Genomic DNA, 18124 nt, shown 5'->3' on the forward strand with positions numbered 1-18124 from the left:
ATTAGAATTAGTTTTTTTATCACAAGTATGATGCAAGTAGGCTACTAATTTTCAAGCAAGTGTGAACTAGGTAGATGATACATGCAATTATGATTGGTAGTTTGATGAATTATGCAAGATAAAATAGCTTCCTTTCTGCAAGTAGATTTGTTAGTTTGATCAATTTTGTAACATAAAATAGCTTTATTTCTACAAGTAGATTAGCCCTTGTCCTTTCATGAATTGATTAATTAACATCTACAAGTTGAGTAAATGACATTTCCACTTTCATAGCTAGAATTAGTTTTCAATTGTACCTTCATCAACAAACTTTCATTTTAATTCAGTAGAAGGAATGGTCTCTGAGCACTTTGATTTAATGTCATGACTAAGGGTGGCATGAGTAGAATCCAATCTAATGTGCATATAACACTATCACCTCTAAGTTTATATGAACCCTGGGTTGATAATTTGAGTTGAGGAGCCCTTGGGAGTTGTAACATTCTTGGTGCAATACCAGGGCTCACAAGCTTCTGCGCAACCTCACTGAGGAAACTCGGCCTTCCTGTAGCTGACTCTGCGAATCTAGAAAAACTTTCCTCTGGACTCACTGTCCTTGCCCCTCATTATTTTTGCATCATTTTCTAGCTTTCCGACAACTGCTACTACTCTCTGGAAATCGAATTGCCCAAGGAAATCGAGCTCTCTATGGTTCTCACAAGTGTGTTCTCCATGTACCCATCGACTTCTTCTTATAATCTTATGTTGGACCTCTAACGGCTAAGATTAAATCTTAATCAAAGGCCCATATTAATTCCTTGTTGATTTATGTGAGTTTCTAGATGATTCACACTTTATTTCAATTAATTCTGATTAATTAACCCCTTTTCCTAAGTTTAGACTTAGGAAATAATTAAAAATAGGCTAATAATCTAATTGAGACACTTCTAGGTGGACTTTCCATAAATGATTTACAGGTATTGGAGAACTCTTGTGTTTTAGTCTCTCCACAAAGTTTCGAGACTAGAACACCTCCGATGCTACAAAAATTAACACTTCCTCTTAGCAAGGAAGGTGTTCTCTTCAACTCTAATGTTGCACCTCCTGCCAACACCCTGTTTTTGTACCACCCTCTGTCACATTGTTGGTGTTTCGCCAATGTGACTGTCTGCCACTGCCCACCAACCATTGCGCAACTTTGATGCTACATTTGTGTTGCTGCTGACATTGTCGTACTGCTACCAACCCTACATCTACACTATAACTCCCTCTCAATTGTTATTGCTACAACTGCAACAACTGCAACTAAGAAGCATCATAAATACTTAATCAATTGTGTTCAATATGATGTATATGTCTCCCAAGTCCCTGACTGCTACTAGCTCTTGCATTGTCTACCAAGGAATTTGTGTTGCTGCTGACTCTGCCACTGTGCCACTCTGCACTGCGCTCCTAAGCACCTGACCGCTACTAGTCTGTAACTGTCACTCTGGATCTGACTGCATCACTGACACTGATCCATCCTGCTATTAAATATTGTGGGACCCCATAGCAAGGTAATGATCCATGAGGAGGATACCTCAAGGATCCTGTCGAATCTCTGCAGTTCTAGACTACAACTCCATGTCGCCCCACCTCACTCCTAGAGGTATGGATGCCATCATAGAAAAGTCTTCCTCCAAACTAGAGGACAACTTGTCAATCTCGACTGATGCTACCACCTGGTCTTGCTTCTCATACTTATCCTTCTTCTTGAGAGGAAACTATGCATTGTAGTGATCGAGCTCACCACATCTGAAGCACTTGACGTTTGACAGGTCCTTCTTCTTTTATCCTTGCCCCTCACTGAGACCCTTGGATGCTAGGGAAACATTCTCCACTTCCTTATCACTTTTCATGGTCTTGTTGTTGCTTTCGTTGATGGTACTTTTCAATAGAGCATGCTCGACATCCTGTCCCATCTTGGCAATGTGTCTCTGCCCAAAATACTTTGGACAAGCACCTGCTAATCCTCCAAGATACTGTTTAGTGCTAGTCATACAAGCTCTGTAGGTTGGGGCACCTCCCCAATCACTGCTAGTTGTTCACGGACCTCCTGAATCCTAGTGAGGAAGCCATCTATGTTCTCGCCCTTCTGCATCCTGACACTTCTCAACTTCTCCTAGAGAAACATCTTCTGCTACTCGAAAGAACCCTGATATAGCGTGGAGATAGCATATCACATTTCCTTAGATGTCCCTTAGCCAACTACATGTGAGACTATATGATCTCAAACTCCATTCAAGATCATTCGCTTCACCTTCGCCATTTCTCTTTTGTACTCCAATTGATCTGCATCCTTGGTACTGCGACAATATTATCCACATAGGATTTCAGGCCATGTTCATCTAGAAGGAAGGACAGTATGGCCTTCCAGATCACATAGTTGGAGGCTCCCTCCAACCTATCATGATCTCTAAGCCTAGTTGTGGTCATCTCAACAAACTTGTCAAAAACTCCCTCTTTCCCTCTCCTTGGTTGTTGGTTTTGCTATACGCATTCCCTTTTGGAGTGAAGAAATTTGCACTCAACTTTCCAACATGCCTTGGAAAATCGAACCTCTGAAACTCGAAGTCCCCTGAGAGAAATTTTCCCTCCATGTGTGTGTTTTTCTCTTTCGCCCGACGTTGATTCTGCTACTGCAAAACCCTCTGCGTCCAACCAAGGAATCTGCTCAGCGAAAATCTCAGTTGTTGCTGCGCTCTGCCTACTGGAATCACTATTCTGGGCAAATGGACTTTTTTGCTACCCTACAACTGAAAATCAAACTTTTGTCTAGTAATTTGAATTGCATGTTTAGGCACTACACAGCACCAGAAAATTTCGGCCTATTACTTCCTCTGAATAGCGAATTTTTTCTTCTTCCGCCTCTACACTTCCTGACTAATCAATCACACTCTGATACCATGTGAAAATTTCAAATATGAAATCCTATCGCAGCAACTGGAAATTACTTTTCTAATTTTTAATTAATTTAACAATTTATCTGCTATGACAAATACCAAGTAATTCACACTACAACCTTCACAAATAAACTACAAAAAATAATAGTGTTGGAAACTAAGAAAATTCTAGCACACACATCAAAATTAACGCAGTTATTTTTGGACAAATGTCCCCGGAAAAACCCAATTTGGGAAAACCTGTGCAACAATTGAGAGTTTTTATTATTATGCAACAGTGACATTCTGAGTACAATTTGGATGCACAAATTGGCAATCCACTACAAGAGAAATGAACCACAAAAATTAGTGAGACACATTTTGTCTCACCCAACATTGATCCAAATCCAAAACTAGCTCTGAATGGGCTCCACGAAACCCCTATGTTAGCGTCTACATCAACCCTGTGCAGGCACTAGAACGCTTTTCTTGGAACTGCAACTAATCAAGCTACCTGCCCAATCTAGCCTCTGAGAATGACTCACTAACACCTTCTAGAAATCTTCCTGGCTTCTAGCGACTAATCGACCCTCTGTCTAGCCAAATTGAACTCTTCCTTTGAAGCTTTTGCGCTACCTCACTAAGGAAACTCAGCCCTGCTGTAGCTGACTCTATGAATCTGGAAAAACTTTCCTCCAGACTTGCTATCCCTACCTTGTTTCTGCTCCTTCTCTGGATTTCCAGAAACTGCTACTGCTCTCTAGAAATTGAACTCTTTGTGGTTCTCACAAGTGTGTTCTCCATCTACCCATTAAATTCTTCTTAAGTTGAGAATAATAATGCTCACTTAAGTTGGTGTTATTATCCTCATCGAGATTAACAAAGGATCCTAATCCCCACATTTGATCATTATGGGTGTGTTTATTAGTTATAATTAACTTTAAAATTATTCCTAAATATTATCACCTCAGATGAGTGGAGAAAATTTGCTCATGGTGCAATACTCTTTTGATAACAAATACCCCAATCATGCTTCCAAACATTTTCAGCGACTTCAATGATATTAATGATACTAAGTGAAATCAACTTTTCCCCAAGGACTGGTCACCATGTAGCATTATGCTCATTTGTTTGATATCAAATAAGCATTCTAAACATATTTAAAGAATTGTAACATAAATTACACTCAATAGTGCAAATTTATAGCTCACAAATTTGTTAAAGTGGATTTGGGGTAAACCTTGGGTTACATATTATAGGGATTCATTGAGAATGTAAAAATAATACAAGAATAGTACATGTGAATTCACAACAGAAACAAGAAAACCACTAAAATAACAAATCTTTTATTGCCATAACATCTCACACAAGGAGACCACATAAGTATTGTAAAAAGGGAACATAGACTATATACTTTATAGTGATGATAATTGCTAATGATATCCGTAAATGTCTTTAAACATATAGTGTGTAGTTAGTTTAGTGGAAATAATTGATTGGATGATTATTTTCTATCAATCTTCTCATTGCCAACAAAATAATTGAATTATTGTATTACCATTATTACCAATAATTCACCCCTATCATGTAGTTACTAACATGGTGGAAATTTTGTAATAAACAATAGGTTTGTTCTACATTATAGTGATCACAAGTACATGGATTAACAAGAGATTTCATCAAAACCAATTAAAGTAAATCTTGTCATTGGATACCAACCACCTACAAATGGGGAATTGTTTAAAGGAATCATTGAAGTAACTAAAAACTTAAAGTTGATGAGTAAAACATATCATTGTAGATATAAAGTCAACATATAATATATGGAGAAAAATGGAAAAGATAACTCTTTCCGCATATTGAAATGCCATGATTTGAAGATATTTCAAATAGCCGCATAATTTCTAGGTCTTAATCCATATCATTTGTAATCCTTTGGTAAGGTAAGACCTAAAGCCCAAGTGTAAAAACAAATGGTGGATGTATTAATTTTTTTCAAAGGTAAGATAGGTTTTTAATTAACATATTCTTAGAAAAGTGTGATGCAAAATTAGATTATTATTATGAGTGTAATTTAATGTTGATAGTACACCATCCATATACTCATTGTTTGGAATAATTCACATCAAACCATAAGTAAATGAAGTATATATAATAAGATGTTTAATCTATATGTACAAACATGTCACTGCATAACCAAAGCATAGTAAGGTTCGAAATACTCCACTTAATATGGTAAAATTGAAGTCATAGATTCAAGTCACACTTTAGGGGTTATAATGACCATGGCCATAATTGCTACATTTAATGATGATCCACACATTGAATTTTGGATAATTTAAGATACTAGTGCAATGAGATCATTGTTTATTGAATCCAAAATTGAAATTTATTGGCTTCAAATGAACTCTACCTTGAGATGTAATCTCTATGTGGTCATATATCATCTATGCCAACATTCTTTATTTGTATTGCCAAGACAAATTTATAGGTAAATATTAGAGATAGATTGCCTAATTTTTGTTTTTGTTTTTGTGAATCGATTGTTTCTATTATATCATGCCAAATTTACATCATGGATAACATGTTTTCAAAATAACAAGGGCCTCACTCTGACCAGATTTGTTAGGCAACAGGTATGAACAAAAGGACACTGATAATCATAACAAAAAAATATTAGACCTAAGTTCTACAACCCATATGGACCAAAACTACTCAAAAGACAAAATATATTCCACCATCCTCATTATCCATCCAGGTTTATTGGATCTTGGTTATCTCTCCGAACATCTGCAGGGTGTTGGAATGCTTCATGAACATGAGACTCTGTATGTGAAATTCTCCCTTCAAAGTGATCCAGACACTCATGAATCCACTTCTGATCTATTTGAAGGCAAGTCAGGCGATCCAAAATTTGCCACTGATTATGTTGAATATCATTAAGGAAGTTGACAACCTCATTTTGGTCATTGTGTCGATCGTGTGCCAGTTGTTCAAAGGCCACTGTTATTTGGAAAATTTGCGCCTCCAAGGAGTCAAATGGTAGGCACAAGTCCCTGGAGAGACGGTCTGTGGCTAATCTAGTTCTTCACTATCATCGAGAAAATTTCCCTAGTGCATAACTCCATGCCCTCGTGGGCCTACCCCTGATCAGGGTCTCCCCCTCTATCGCTGCATAAAACCGCTATTACAAACTCCTTGTAATCCCCTCCTGCTTTGCCTTCCATAGGCCGAGCGCCCCACTTCAGCTTGGTGGCCTCTGCCTCTATAACAAATAACCACTACCACTTCCACACTTCATTCACCCAATAAAAAGTTTGTCAATGTTTATTGTCCCTAAAAATGAGTCTCCTTGGCGCACCAACTACCCACCACTTGCACCACACTACAGGAACTACCTCCCACAAGCAGAGTCGTCTCTTCCTCTTTTAGCTTTCGTCACCCAAACCAGATGAAATCCTCCCTACTAGAACAACCCAACAACTTTTCTCTTCCACCAACATCACACCACCTCACAACTTCGCCTCCCCCTCGCAACAACTGCGCACACCCCTGTCCTCCCAATCAGACCTCCATCGTCCTTATGATGTCTCACAAGACCACCATATCATAAAATTAATAAGAAAAAATGAGTCCCAAAAGACTGAAAGACCAGCAAACATCCTTGCCACAAATAACTACACAACAAAACCCCCTCAATCAAATGATAGAAACATCTACTGAGTAGGGAAAAACAAAACCATCCACATTGCATAACAATTCTTTCATACCCTCTCACACATTCACCAATAAATATTTCATCTACAAACTGTTTAAAACAGAACTCAACAAATAACAAACAGGACGAGATCACCTTCACAGAAGGTTGAATTGTGGTGGCATTGCCACAACTGTTATGAGGCCCACCTCCATGCACCTTCACCCTCCAGACTAAGGAGAAGTTGACCCTTTTCTCAGCATTCTGCCTTGATCCTGGGTCCCAAGTAACAGTCTGCATCACTTGAGGATCTGCCACCCTAACCGATTTACCCCTTCCATTGAACACTTGCACCACTGAATTACCACAAGAAGAGAACACTTCACCTGCACAACCTCCTCTCACTCCTGAACATTCTCTTCCCCCAACAACCTCGCCTTCATCGCCCTCCAAATGCCAATGCAAGCAAACATCGAAACCACCCAAACTATAGCCAAGAAATTCTCCAGAACCTTTGCCCACTTAGCACCAAGTGAAGCTTGTTCGAGACGCTTACCCATTACGCATGGAGTGAACATTTACACCCATATCCTAAGCATTCATTTGGGCAACTAACACCCCCATCGAGGATACATTGCCTAACCTTAAATTGTGCCATAATAATCTAATAAAAATCCATCTTATCATAATGTGGTTAGCTTGTGATGACACATAATAGTATTAATTATAGTTGACAGAAATTGATCTATGAAATCACATGTTAAGGAGAACTGTTTATGCCCACACATATCTCACATATCTTGGTTATCTTTCTTACGTGATCCTTGATTATTCATTAATACAAACCCTTCTTATCACAGTGAGTTATCTTCATACACCTTGTGTGGTTAACTTGTGATGATATAGTGGAATTATAGTCCACACTACTAGCCCCCTTCGCCGCCCGCCTCCCACCCTCTCTCTCTCTCTCACACACACACACACACACATATAAAATGTTAGGTCTCATTTGTACACATCAATCAACACAAGCTAAGAGAAACTAATCTATCAAATCACATCTTAAGAGTACTTATTATACCCATACATATCTCACCTATCCAATTTATCTTTCTTATGCAATCCTTTATTATTCATGTATTGTAAAATGTAAATCATATATTAGTTATCTCTACCATATCTTTTTCAAAGGAAAACCTTGCAGAATTTCCTTTTTTTAGAGTATTTCAGTGGAGGGCTGGTTCAATTGCCGATCACAATAACATTTGGTAACCTAATGAGACTCAACAAGCCCCAAACCTCCACCAAACAAGAACACAAGACCTCAAAGCAAGTTATACCTTGAAACACTCTGTTCAAATCGAATAAACTGAATAAACTAACCCACTAGACTAGTCATTTCCATATAGCTTGGTCGCTAAATAAAATCCTTATTAAAACATAGAAGCAAACCAATAATTGGCCTTTAATTCTTTATATTTGTACATATGAAAAATGAAATGTTTTACAACCACATTTATATAAAATTATTTTAAATACATTTTATTTTTATTTTTTAACCATCATTTTTCTATGTTGAAGATCAAAAACCATATGGAAAACAACATGGAGTTAATATTTTGATGATAATAATTTGCATATTAGACTATTCGGAAAATTCCACATAAGAATGGAATTTTCATCCAATAGAATTGATTTTTTATAGATAAACCATACTTAATCATCTTGTTCAACATTTCGAAAATTAAAATAATATGAGAGGGAAAAAGGAAAGCTAATCTTATTCTTCGTGATATATGTAAAAACAGATATCACGAGTATTTCAAAGTTTTTTATCATCCCTTTTTCCTTATACACATTTGAAATTGCACATCAATTTTAGAAGAATGCAATGCTTGATAAACATGAAATGTTTTTCATAAGATATGATACTTGGCCATTGTAAGGACTTTATCCTTTTTCTTGATAGTAAGCGATTATGACGACATGCATGCACAATAAGTTAGGTTTAAGCACTGAGCTTTACTAGTGCATAATTGAATGGACAACTCAAACATTCTAACTTTTGGATCTTTTTCCAGTAACTATCACCAGAATCAAGCTATGAAATTGGTGGTTAAATTATAATTTTGCATTTTTGAATGTATAAATAGATTTAGTACCCTAAAATAACCCATGTTGCACCTGGAATATGCAATCTCAACAATTAATATTTGCAATTCCAACAGTTATTCCAAATCTTTTGGTTGGTTTTCGGAAAAACTGGTTGGAAAAATATGCATAGAAGAAGTTCAAAAAGTAGAAGGTTTAAACTACTACAAATTGAATATATGAAAAACACATTCAATAGAGCTGGATGCAATGCAAGTTTAAAGTATAGCAAAATTTAGCCTTTTATCCCAAATTTGTTGTTGCATCTAAATTGTTGGTGAAATAGCAAGTTTTCATTTTTTTAAATTGCATTTTTGAATGCATAAATGACTTCGACACCCTGAAAAACCACTATTGCACCCAGAATATGCAATCTCACCAACTGATTGGAATTCCAGCAATTCCTCCAAAATTTTGACTGGATTTTGGGAAAAACTAATTGGAAAAATAAAGCCTAGCAAAAGTTCAAAAAGTAGAATGTTTAGACTACCGCAAATTGAATATATATGAAAAACATATTTGATAAAGCCAAATGCAATACAGTTTAAAGTATAGAATGTTTAGACTACTGGAAATTGAATATATATCAAAAACACATTTGATAAAGCCAAATGCAATACAGTTTAAAGTATAGAAAACTTCAGCTTTCTGTCTCAAGTTTGTTGTTGAATCTGCTCCTATTGAATGCAATTTAAAATGCATCGCTGAAAAAAAAATAACTGAACCTCCCCAACTTCATCTTTCCAATAATAACTTAATGTACATGGGTTTGTGGGACTCTGAATCTGTCTTATTACAAACAGATAACTAAGGGAAGCTAATTTGAGCAAAATTTCAACACGGTAAAAATAGCAATGTTGGTTACTAGTACACCTCTGTAATAGGTCAATTCTGCTACACTCGGGAAAAATGAAACTAGGGACGGGATTGACATCACCCTTACAAAATCCCTTTTGTGCATTTATTAATCGAAGGAGAACTAATTTCAGAAAACATAACAAGAGATCTTGAAGGCATAGAAAGCCAACCTTTCTTGGCATCAAATGCCCTTGACATCCCACTAAATGGTTGTGGCCATTTCCCTCTATAAGGTTTCCCAAGGAGAATTTGATTTCCCCTTTTTTTCGTTTTTTATTCAACCTGAATTATACTTTTTTGGATACCTGCATCATAAAATATTAAGATACAAACATATCCTTAAGAATCGATAAACAGTTGCCCTTGGAACCCAATAAGAAAGGCATCCAATAATAAAATACAATGTGGAAATCAGACACAAAACCTGTTGTGATGAAATTATATACAGGATGTCTGCCAAATTGGTAAGCAAAGAACCGGGCACTTCACTTTACACCTCAATTCCTCACACAAGATATATTTCATTTTCTTGCTCCAATAAAATAGTGATTTGCTGATCTCCTGTGTATCCTCCCATTTAAAGTCAACTGATATTTTCACACTCTTCTTGACTGGCCCGATAAGATTTTTTCCATCTCGGCCAAAAATGGCCATGCCTTTTTACTTTTCTCTCCTTGTAGAAGGCTCTGTAAATTTCAATTTTGTAAACAATATTTCAGTGCCATCCCCATTCAGACGTCAACAGAAAGCATGATGCCGAATTAAGAAATAAATTATCTCAGTGTGAGCAGCTAGGGAAGCTTAAACCTTTGGGAAACAACTGGCTCAACAGTACAGACATACAGATTCAAATATTAATTAACTTAATAATGAGAAGTGCTCAAGTGAATTTAAACAAGAGCCCAGATGAATAGACGTTTGCATAACTGATATATGATCATCATAAGTGGTTTAATGATAATCATAACTGTTTCAAATGGGAAGTGCATAGAGAAGGGAAGAGAGAAAATGTAAGACTGCATGCTTTACCTCATACTTTGTAACCAGTGATGCCCAAAGAGATTTACACTGGTCTGGACCACGATCAATTCCATGCTCGAACAAAGATGCCGAAATCTCTTCCCAGATTACCTTTTCCTTCTCTGTTTTAAACCTATTTTCCATATTCCCACGCATTTCAATCAACTTCAGAGTCTCATGTTGTTTCCATTTGCCGCACTTCTTAGTTGGAGATATAACTGACAAGTCTACATCCAATGTTTCAGTGGGAACCTGAGAAACTCCAACAGCAGATTTCGCATTTGAAACTTTTGATGTGTCAGACAATGTTATAGAAGGCACTGACGGAGATAAATGATCGACTATTTGTTGACTTTTAGAATTTTGTTTAGAAGTTGTTGATGCTGCCATTGATGATTTTTTCACACCTGCAACAACTGAGTTTCAAAGATCAAAATCAGAGAAAAAGGAACATTAGCAAGAAATTGAACATCACAATTAGTGGACCAGGTAAATGACTCCAGACCTAACTATTTTCATCACTAGCAAATAATATGGCAAGCTAGATCAAAGGGACACTCCTTGTAAACATTTCAATGTCAATTTAGGGAATTCCAGAGCTCCTGTCCTTCTGTTTGTTCTATGGACATGGTCCCTCTCTTCTTGGTAAGCTCAACTGTTCGATAAAGCATATCCTACTCGTCTTTCTGATGGATCCAAATGAAATTTTGTCAAATACATACGGTTTATGTCGGTGATATTTATCCTCAGGGAAACTAAAAATATGATACAGAAGCCGAATCGACTCTCCACAAGCCAATTTCTAGGAAATGGGCAACAAATGGGCCTCAACCACCTTGATCCAGCATTTGTTTTGTGTTTCATTTTTTCAATTTGTTGTTTCTTCCAAATTGATTATTCTTTGAAAGTTGCTAAATTAAAATAAATAATTGACCCAGAAGTCCCATTTATTATCCCTGCCTTGGCAGCTAATTTTGAAACATATATCAGTCTCCTTATTTGACAGATCAGCATTTTTATGGAACCGGAATTGACAATTGAATGGTTCTATTTATTGCTTTTATAATTTAAAGCACCTATCTTAAACCAGTTTAATATCCAATGTGGGCACGACATAAAATAAGAAATTTGCGAGTACAAACTGGAAAATTAAATATTTGTTACATAGCCATAAGTGATTACATCAACCTTAAACCTAAGTTACCAGAAACGTCCTTCCAAACCCCTAGAAACATCGTTCAGCATTTCGAAAACGGAAATGGATACGAAACAGCATGGAAATGGCATTGAAACATTTCAGTTTTTTTGTAAACACGGGATCCTAAGTCACATGACACGAGGACACAAGACATGGAGGACACGTAAATACAAGTATTCAACCCCAGAAACAGGACACAAGGGACATGTTATATATACATACACACACACACACACACACACACACACACACATATATATATATATATAAAATACTGAAATATAGCTCCTGATCCATATTAAGTTAATGAAATATAGTATTAGTTTATTACATCATCATTAATTTACTACATCAATGATGTTCATTGCTCACAGTTCAATGTTAATTCTTGAATCTTCATGTTATTAACTTATTAAACAGATTGAGAACCAAATAAAGGATCTCAACATGGGCATTCTACATATTGCACATGTGACATTAGACACTGATATTTTCTTTCTCGACAGTTCTAGCTCTCTTGTTGACTAGTATATGAATCTGACTTACTCAAGTTGCACATCTTGGAAAATGTGGGCAATTGCAAGACAGACTCAACTAGGTAGAGCCCTATATATTTAAGTCAACTCTCTATAGCCATTGAAATTTGCAATTAAAACAATACAATGGCTATATATGCATGCTTTCTTCATTGGTCAAACTTGGAGATATGCAGGGAGCCAAAAAATGTTTTGAAGAGTGGGAATTCGATGGCCTAAGTTATGATATCAGAGTGCCCAATGTACTAATTGATGCCTATATCACAAAAGGAATGATTGAAAAGGCAGGCCGCAGAGTCTTTCTTGAACATGTTTTAGAAAAAGGAGGAAAACCAAATTTCAAAACATGGGAAATGTTTGTGGATGGATATTTAGAGAACAAGCAAATGAATCGAGCTATAGAGACCATGAAGAAAGCTATTTCAAAAGTTAAAAATCGTGAATGGCAGCCGACACCTGAAAAGGCACTTGAATACATTGATACAAATTATATAGATATGGGCATATGGAATACAAGAAAATGCTGACCTGGCACCCACATGCTCCAAAACAAGAAATTTAAGCTCCAAACCATGAATGCTATTCTCCAGGACTCCAGTCGATGTGAAGTTGACAGTTGGGAATCGCTGAAGGAACTTCCAACACAACACAACAATGACTCCATCGAGCAAACAATGACCAAGTTCCAACATGGCAGCGACTCCAGCGAGTTTCAACGGCGGAAAATGACTAAAAAAACCAAAAAAATGAACCATGTGCAAGCTTTATGAGTGACTTTTCGTAGGACACGTGTCCTAAGAGGCAAAACGTTAGGGCACATTTTTACCACGTCAAAAACTCATGTCGCGATTGGAGGACATGATAAAAACGGTTTTGGACACGTTTTAGGTCGTATTTCGTGTCTGGCACATGAAATACAGGACACATGACCCTAAGAGACATGTCCTGTGACTTAGGTAGGATCCCAGTTCTGAAAGGTTTCAGTATTTTTGGAAACGCATGATCCTATTTTTGAAATGTTTCGAGCATTTTTAAGGGTTTTGGATCTGTCTCTAGAGTTGCCCGACTTGGAATTTGATGTTGAATGTCATGTCTCATACAGCGTTGTTTGATGGGGAGGCACCAATAATTGCATCTTCAAGTGGACATGGTAGCAATGCTCCCACTCATGGAGAGGATCCAAATCTTGATGCGGATCTTAATTACATGGATGAAGACATATTTGATGATATGTACATGTAATCTATGATGATTTTTTTAACTTCTGAACAATGAACATTGAATACCATAATATGCCATATGATAGTAGACTGTCAGTGATAGTTCATTTTGTAAGTTGTACTATGTAGTGTGTATTTAGCATTATTAATTTTGGTGATGATGTTGATGATTGAAATTGGAAACAAAAACTTGAAGATATGTTGAATGTTATAATAATCATTAACAATGATGACAATGTTTAAACATTATGCTGAATTGATGATGATGATTTGTTTATGTTGAATTCATGATGATGATTATGTATTTTTAAATATAGAATCTAGATTCTAAAAGATGAATGGTAAGATGAAATTTTTATTGTCATATATATATATATATAAAGTCATTTCCTTGTCGTATCGTATCCGGATTTTTTGAAAATTTGTCATATCTGTTTCAAACCTCGTTTCTATAGTTGTTCCCTGTATTCGTTCCACTGCAACATAGCCTTAAACCTTAAGTAATTGCACAAACTTTCATACATGTAGATTAAATTTTTTATCCTATGGTGTATAAGAAATAAAATATGAAATATACATGTAAGGTAATTTCTACTTTCCAACCCTGCACGAAAATCATTGAAATTTAGACATGTTCTTACCTATAAAAAGTTAAAACCAACCACCAACTTGTCTATATTCCATTTTGCATGCAAGTAAACCAATTGTATCGTCTTTTCATGTAAATGCCTTAACTAGCAATAGAATCTACATCATGATCAAAGATATCTATTTTCTCCAATATCAAATCTACCATCAATGAAATTGGCCAAAACTTAGTGAGTCAATTCGGCTTGGCAAAAGAATAAGTGAGCTGGATACTCACCTAATGTCATGTGCTAGAATCTAACACTTGGTAGGGGTTAGCAAATTTTGTCTTCCTTTTAAGTTTTCTCTGATGCCATTATGGATAATACCCAAAATTTCAAAAACCTCAGCATCAACAACTGAATAATACATCTAAAACCATTAAGCCATGAAACTGATTCTAGCTTAACGCATGAAAGAACATATAAATTTAAAGATATACACCTGATCCTAGATGGAGTGAGAGATTAACCATGTCCATCTCTGGAGGAGTCATGCGAGAGAAAAGTCCAACTTAGGAGATTGTCAATGCATGAGTGTGTCCATTGTAGTGACCAGCTTTGGTGTCCATCCAAGTGACAATACAATAGTGTTGTGTACACACTTATACCTTAGTTGCTCTTTCCAATGATATTTCCTACTTGTACGAACTCAAAATTTGGTCAAACATAGATTTTGTCACACTTTATAACAATGTACTTTTGCTCAGAGTCACAACTCAATTTGGCTTACTAATGTTTATGGACAACTGAGTCAATGAATGGTTACGAATAGAAGCTCAACGATCATAATGGATTGTCGCCTTCTTTTTCTTCGTCTCTTCATCCTTTGTAATGTCCCAAAGGGAAAATTTTCCCTTAACGGTTTCAAAACATGAAATATATTGCACTAATATCACAGTGGTATTTACAACTTTCCACAATGATGATTAAAATCCAACAATGAATAGATAAAAAGCATCAACATAAAACATTAGTTATGACCAAACTAAAGATAAATAGTACAAAACTTTAGTGGCTTATATTGATCCCACAGTTGAATTTTTAGGAGTCCTCTAGACTGATAATTGATTCTTATGATTATATCTTAGATTGATCTTATCTTACATTCATTGTTCATCATAACACAATTACACAAAGAAATTCAACAATAAAACAATATACCAATAAGATCATAAAGAGACAACCACACAAGAACACATTATTTTACCTTGGGAAAATCCACATGGGAAAAAACCCAACAACCTTTTCAATAGAGCAATCTTCAATTCAACAGAGATACATCTTATTCAATAACTAGGTTAAACTCGGTACATGGTCCATCCTCCTAGTCAAGTCATATGCCCACAGGATTCTAATTAGATCTGCTTTTTGCAATCCATAGAGCTCGATCCTTTAATTCTGCCTTTCAAACCTCAATTTTGATTTTGCTTCTTGCCTCGGATTATGCTATTTTGCTAGCCCTTAGAGAAGATACTTCACTAGCTTCATAGATGACTTTCTTCGCTTCCTCACGAGATGCGAGTTCCTTTGCCTTAGAATATGACAATTGTTTGCCTCAGAATAGGCGCTTCGTTGGCCTCAAAGATGACCTTCTTCGTTGCCTCAAGAGATGCAAGTTTCTTTGCCTCAGAATATGACACTTTGTTGTCTCAGAATAGGCCCTTAGCTAGCCTCAAGGATGACCATCTTCATTGCCTTAGGAGATGTGAGTTTCTTTGCCTTAGAATATGACACTTTGTTGCCTCAAAATAGGCCCTTCACTGGCCTCAGAGATGGCGCTCTTCACTGCCTTAGGAGATGCCAGTTTCTTGGCCTTTGGAAGGACGAAGTGGTGTCTTTATATAGTTCTTTTTGGAGGTCAAATGGGTGCATCTATACTGGAGCCGACCTAAACATTTGAAGGGGTTGGCTTGCTAGGAGGTGGCCAAATTTATTAATTTGGAGTCACAAAAAATCATTTCTTACAAATTCAAATTTTTCTCTTTCACAACCACATGAAGAACATGTCTTTTAAATTTTTCTTTTTGTTTCTAGCATGAAGAACATGCTTACAAATACATTAAGGACTCAAATATATATTATGAAGATCAACCATAGTTACAAAAATCAACACTCCCTCTTAACTAGGGAGGTATTCATAATCGCTATCTAGATGTTCTCATGCTGACAGATTTTCTCTATGAAAAGGTTATAATAGAATCATCACTAACCTTGTCAGCATCTTTGACAGAAGGTAAATCATCATCTAGTCAACATCTCTAACATCATCAACATCATCTTGTCAGCATCTCTGACATGAATCATCAACATCAGCATCAACTAGTTGTACTCTCTGACACTGTCATCATCAACTAGCTGCCACAACTGGTTGGTACCACTGACCCATAATCCTGGTTGGTACTCTTGACACATGGCATAACATTTAGCATCAACTAGTCGGCATAACTCTGGTTGGTACCATTGACCCAATTGGTCGGTACTCTTGACCTAGACTCTTGGTTCACCATCTTGGTCAGTTTGACATGCGGTGAAACTCCAAAGGCCACGCTCTAACTGAGGAACTAGGCTTGATGCTAAATGAGCTCCTCATCCAAACTAGAGAGACTGAGCTTGATGGTGAAAGCCATGCACTAAACTGAGTGATCCTAGGCTTCTAGGACTATTCTTCCCAACTAGTGAACATCTTTTACCCAGGAAGAATAATTGTCCTCTGCTGGACCATTCTCCCCAACTGGTCAACATCTTTGACATAGGGAGAATGATTGTCCATGATGCTATCATATCAATACCCTCTCTCACTAAGAGGTATAGGACTATTCTTCATAAGAATAACTGCCCTTTGATATTGTTGTCTCATCACTCCCTCTTGCTGAGAGAGACATGCTCCATTACTCCAAGCGTGTCTGCGATAATTTACTTGATAATACTAAAGCCATATTGCTCTCTTCTTGTACCACGTCTTGGTAATAGATCTCAAGGTGCGTTGACCTATCATCATGTTGTCACCTGCACTTGATCAACCAATCTTACAAGTTGGAGCCATACTGGTTCACAACTCACCATTCAAGTTGCAACATATTCAGCCTCTAAGTGCTGGACCTGCCAACATGTCAGGGGATCTCCCCGATAAGAAGTCCGAACTAGACCTCAGACCATTTGGAGTAGGAGTCCCAGTAGTGGGTAGTAAAGCAATGCCTTGACTGCGATAGCACGCAAAGGTAAGTGTGATATCTTTGTCGGAAGCAAGTGTGTGACCTTGCAGCGAGTCAAGTGAGATGCATGGGGGTTCTAACACACGGAAGGGAAAAGTGTGTCCCTAGAAGCCTGTAATAGTGCGCATCCTGAAAGGAACACACGAGCTGAATGACATCACAAGCTGGAAAGAAAAATAGTCCACAATCCAAAGTGACGCATTAAAACAACAACACGACTTCAACAGGATGCATACAATCATATACAAAATAATTCATACACAAATGTGTAAATTAAATAACATACATTGCTAAAGCAACCAGAATAGTCCAACTACAATAACAATATATGCATGAAGACGTGTTGGCTTCTTTATATAAATATAAAATGAAAGTTCCATCCATACATACACCATTGACAACCACTAGCCCCAATAGTGGAACATTACAATCAACATCGCCTACTCCTCCAAAGAGATGTACTCGCTTTGCACTATGGAGAAGCCAAGGCTCGTCACAATACTCTCCAAGCCTTCTCTAAGCAATGCCTAGCCAAAAGCTTGGCTCCCAAAAGCCTCTACTATGATTTATGAGGTTCTATATATAGCAAAGGGTGGGGTGACCCTTGACATTCCCCTTTGACTCTTGGACTACCCTCATGACTCTTCACATTACAACAATGACTGTTCACATTCCACTAATGACACTTGGAATTTCACTTACA

At 36.9% G+C, this 18124-nt stretch overlaps 1 protein-coding gene across 4 annotated transcripts in view; it reads right to left on the reverse strand.

The window, feature by feature from the left end:
• Window positions 1–9454: 9454 nt before the first annotated feature.
• The window catches only part of LOC149150532 (ribonuclease J-like), a 318852-nt gene continuing 310182 nt past the window's right edge, over window positions 9455–18124 (reverse strand). For 2 of the 4 annotated variants that reach the window (XM_089437863.1, XM_089437866.1), the window contains 3 exons: window positions 10636–11042; window positions 10031–10292; window positions 9455–9911 (listed from right to left, as the gene is read on the reverse strand). In XM_089437863.1, the coding sequence (XP_089293989.1) occupies window positions 10203–10292; window positions 10636–11042 (497 nt within the window). In that variant the 3' untranslated portion in view covers window positions 9455–9911; window positions 10031–10202. Of the gene's footprint in view, window positions 10293–10635; window positions 11043–18124 lie in introns of all 4 variants that reach the window. The other 2 variants (XM_089437865.1, XM_089437864.1) reach the window with 2 other exon arrangements.

Source organism: Pinus tabuliformis, chromosome 9, assembly GCF_031772625.1.
Source record: "Pinus tabuliformis cultivar Carrire ecotype Pingquan chromosome 9, CPIR1, whole genome shotgun sequence".
NCBI classification, from domain to species: Eukaryota; Viridiplantae; Streptophyta; class Pinopsida; order Pinales; family Pinaceae; genus Pinus; species Pinus tabuliformis.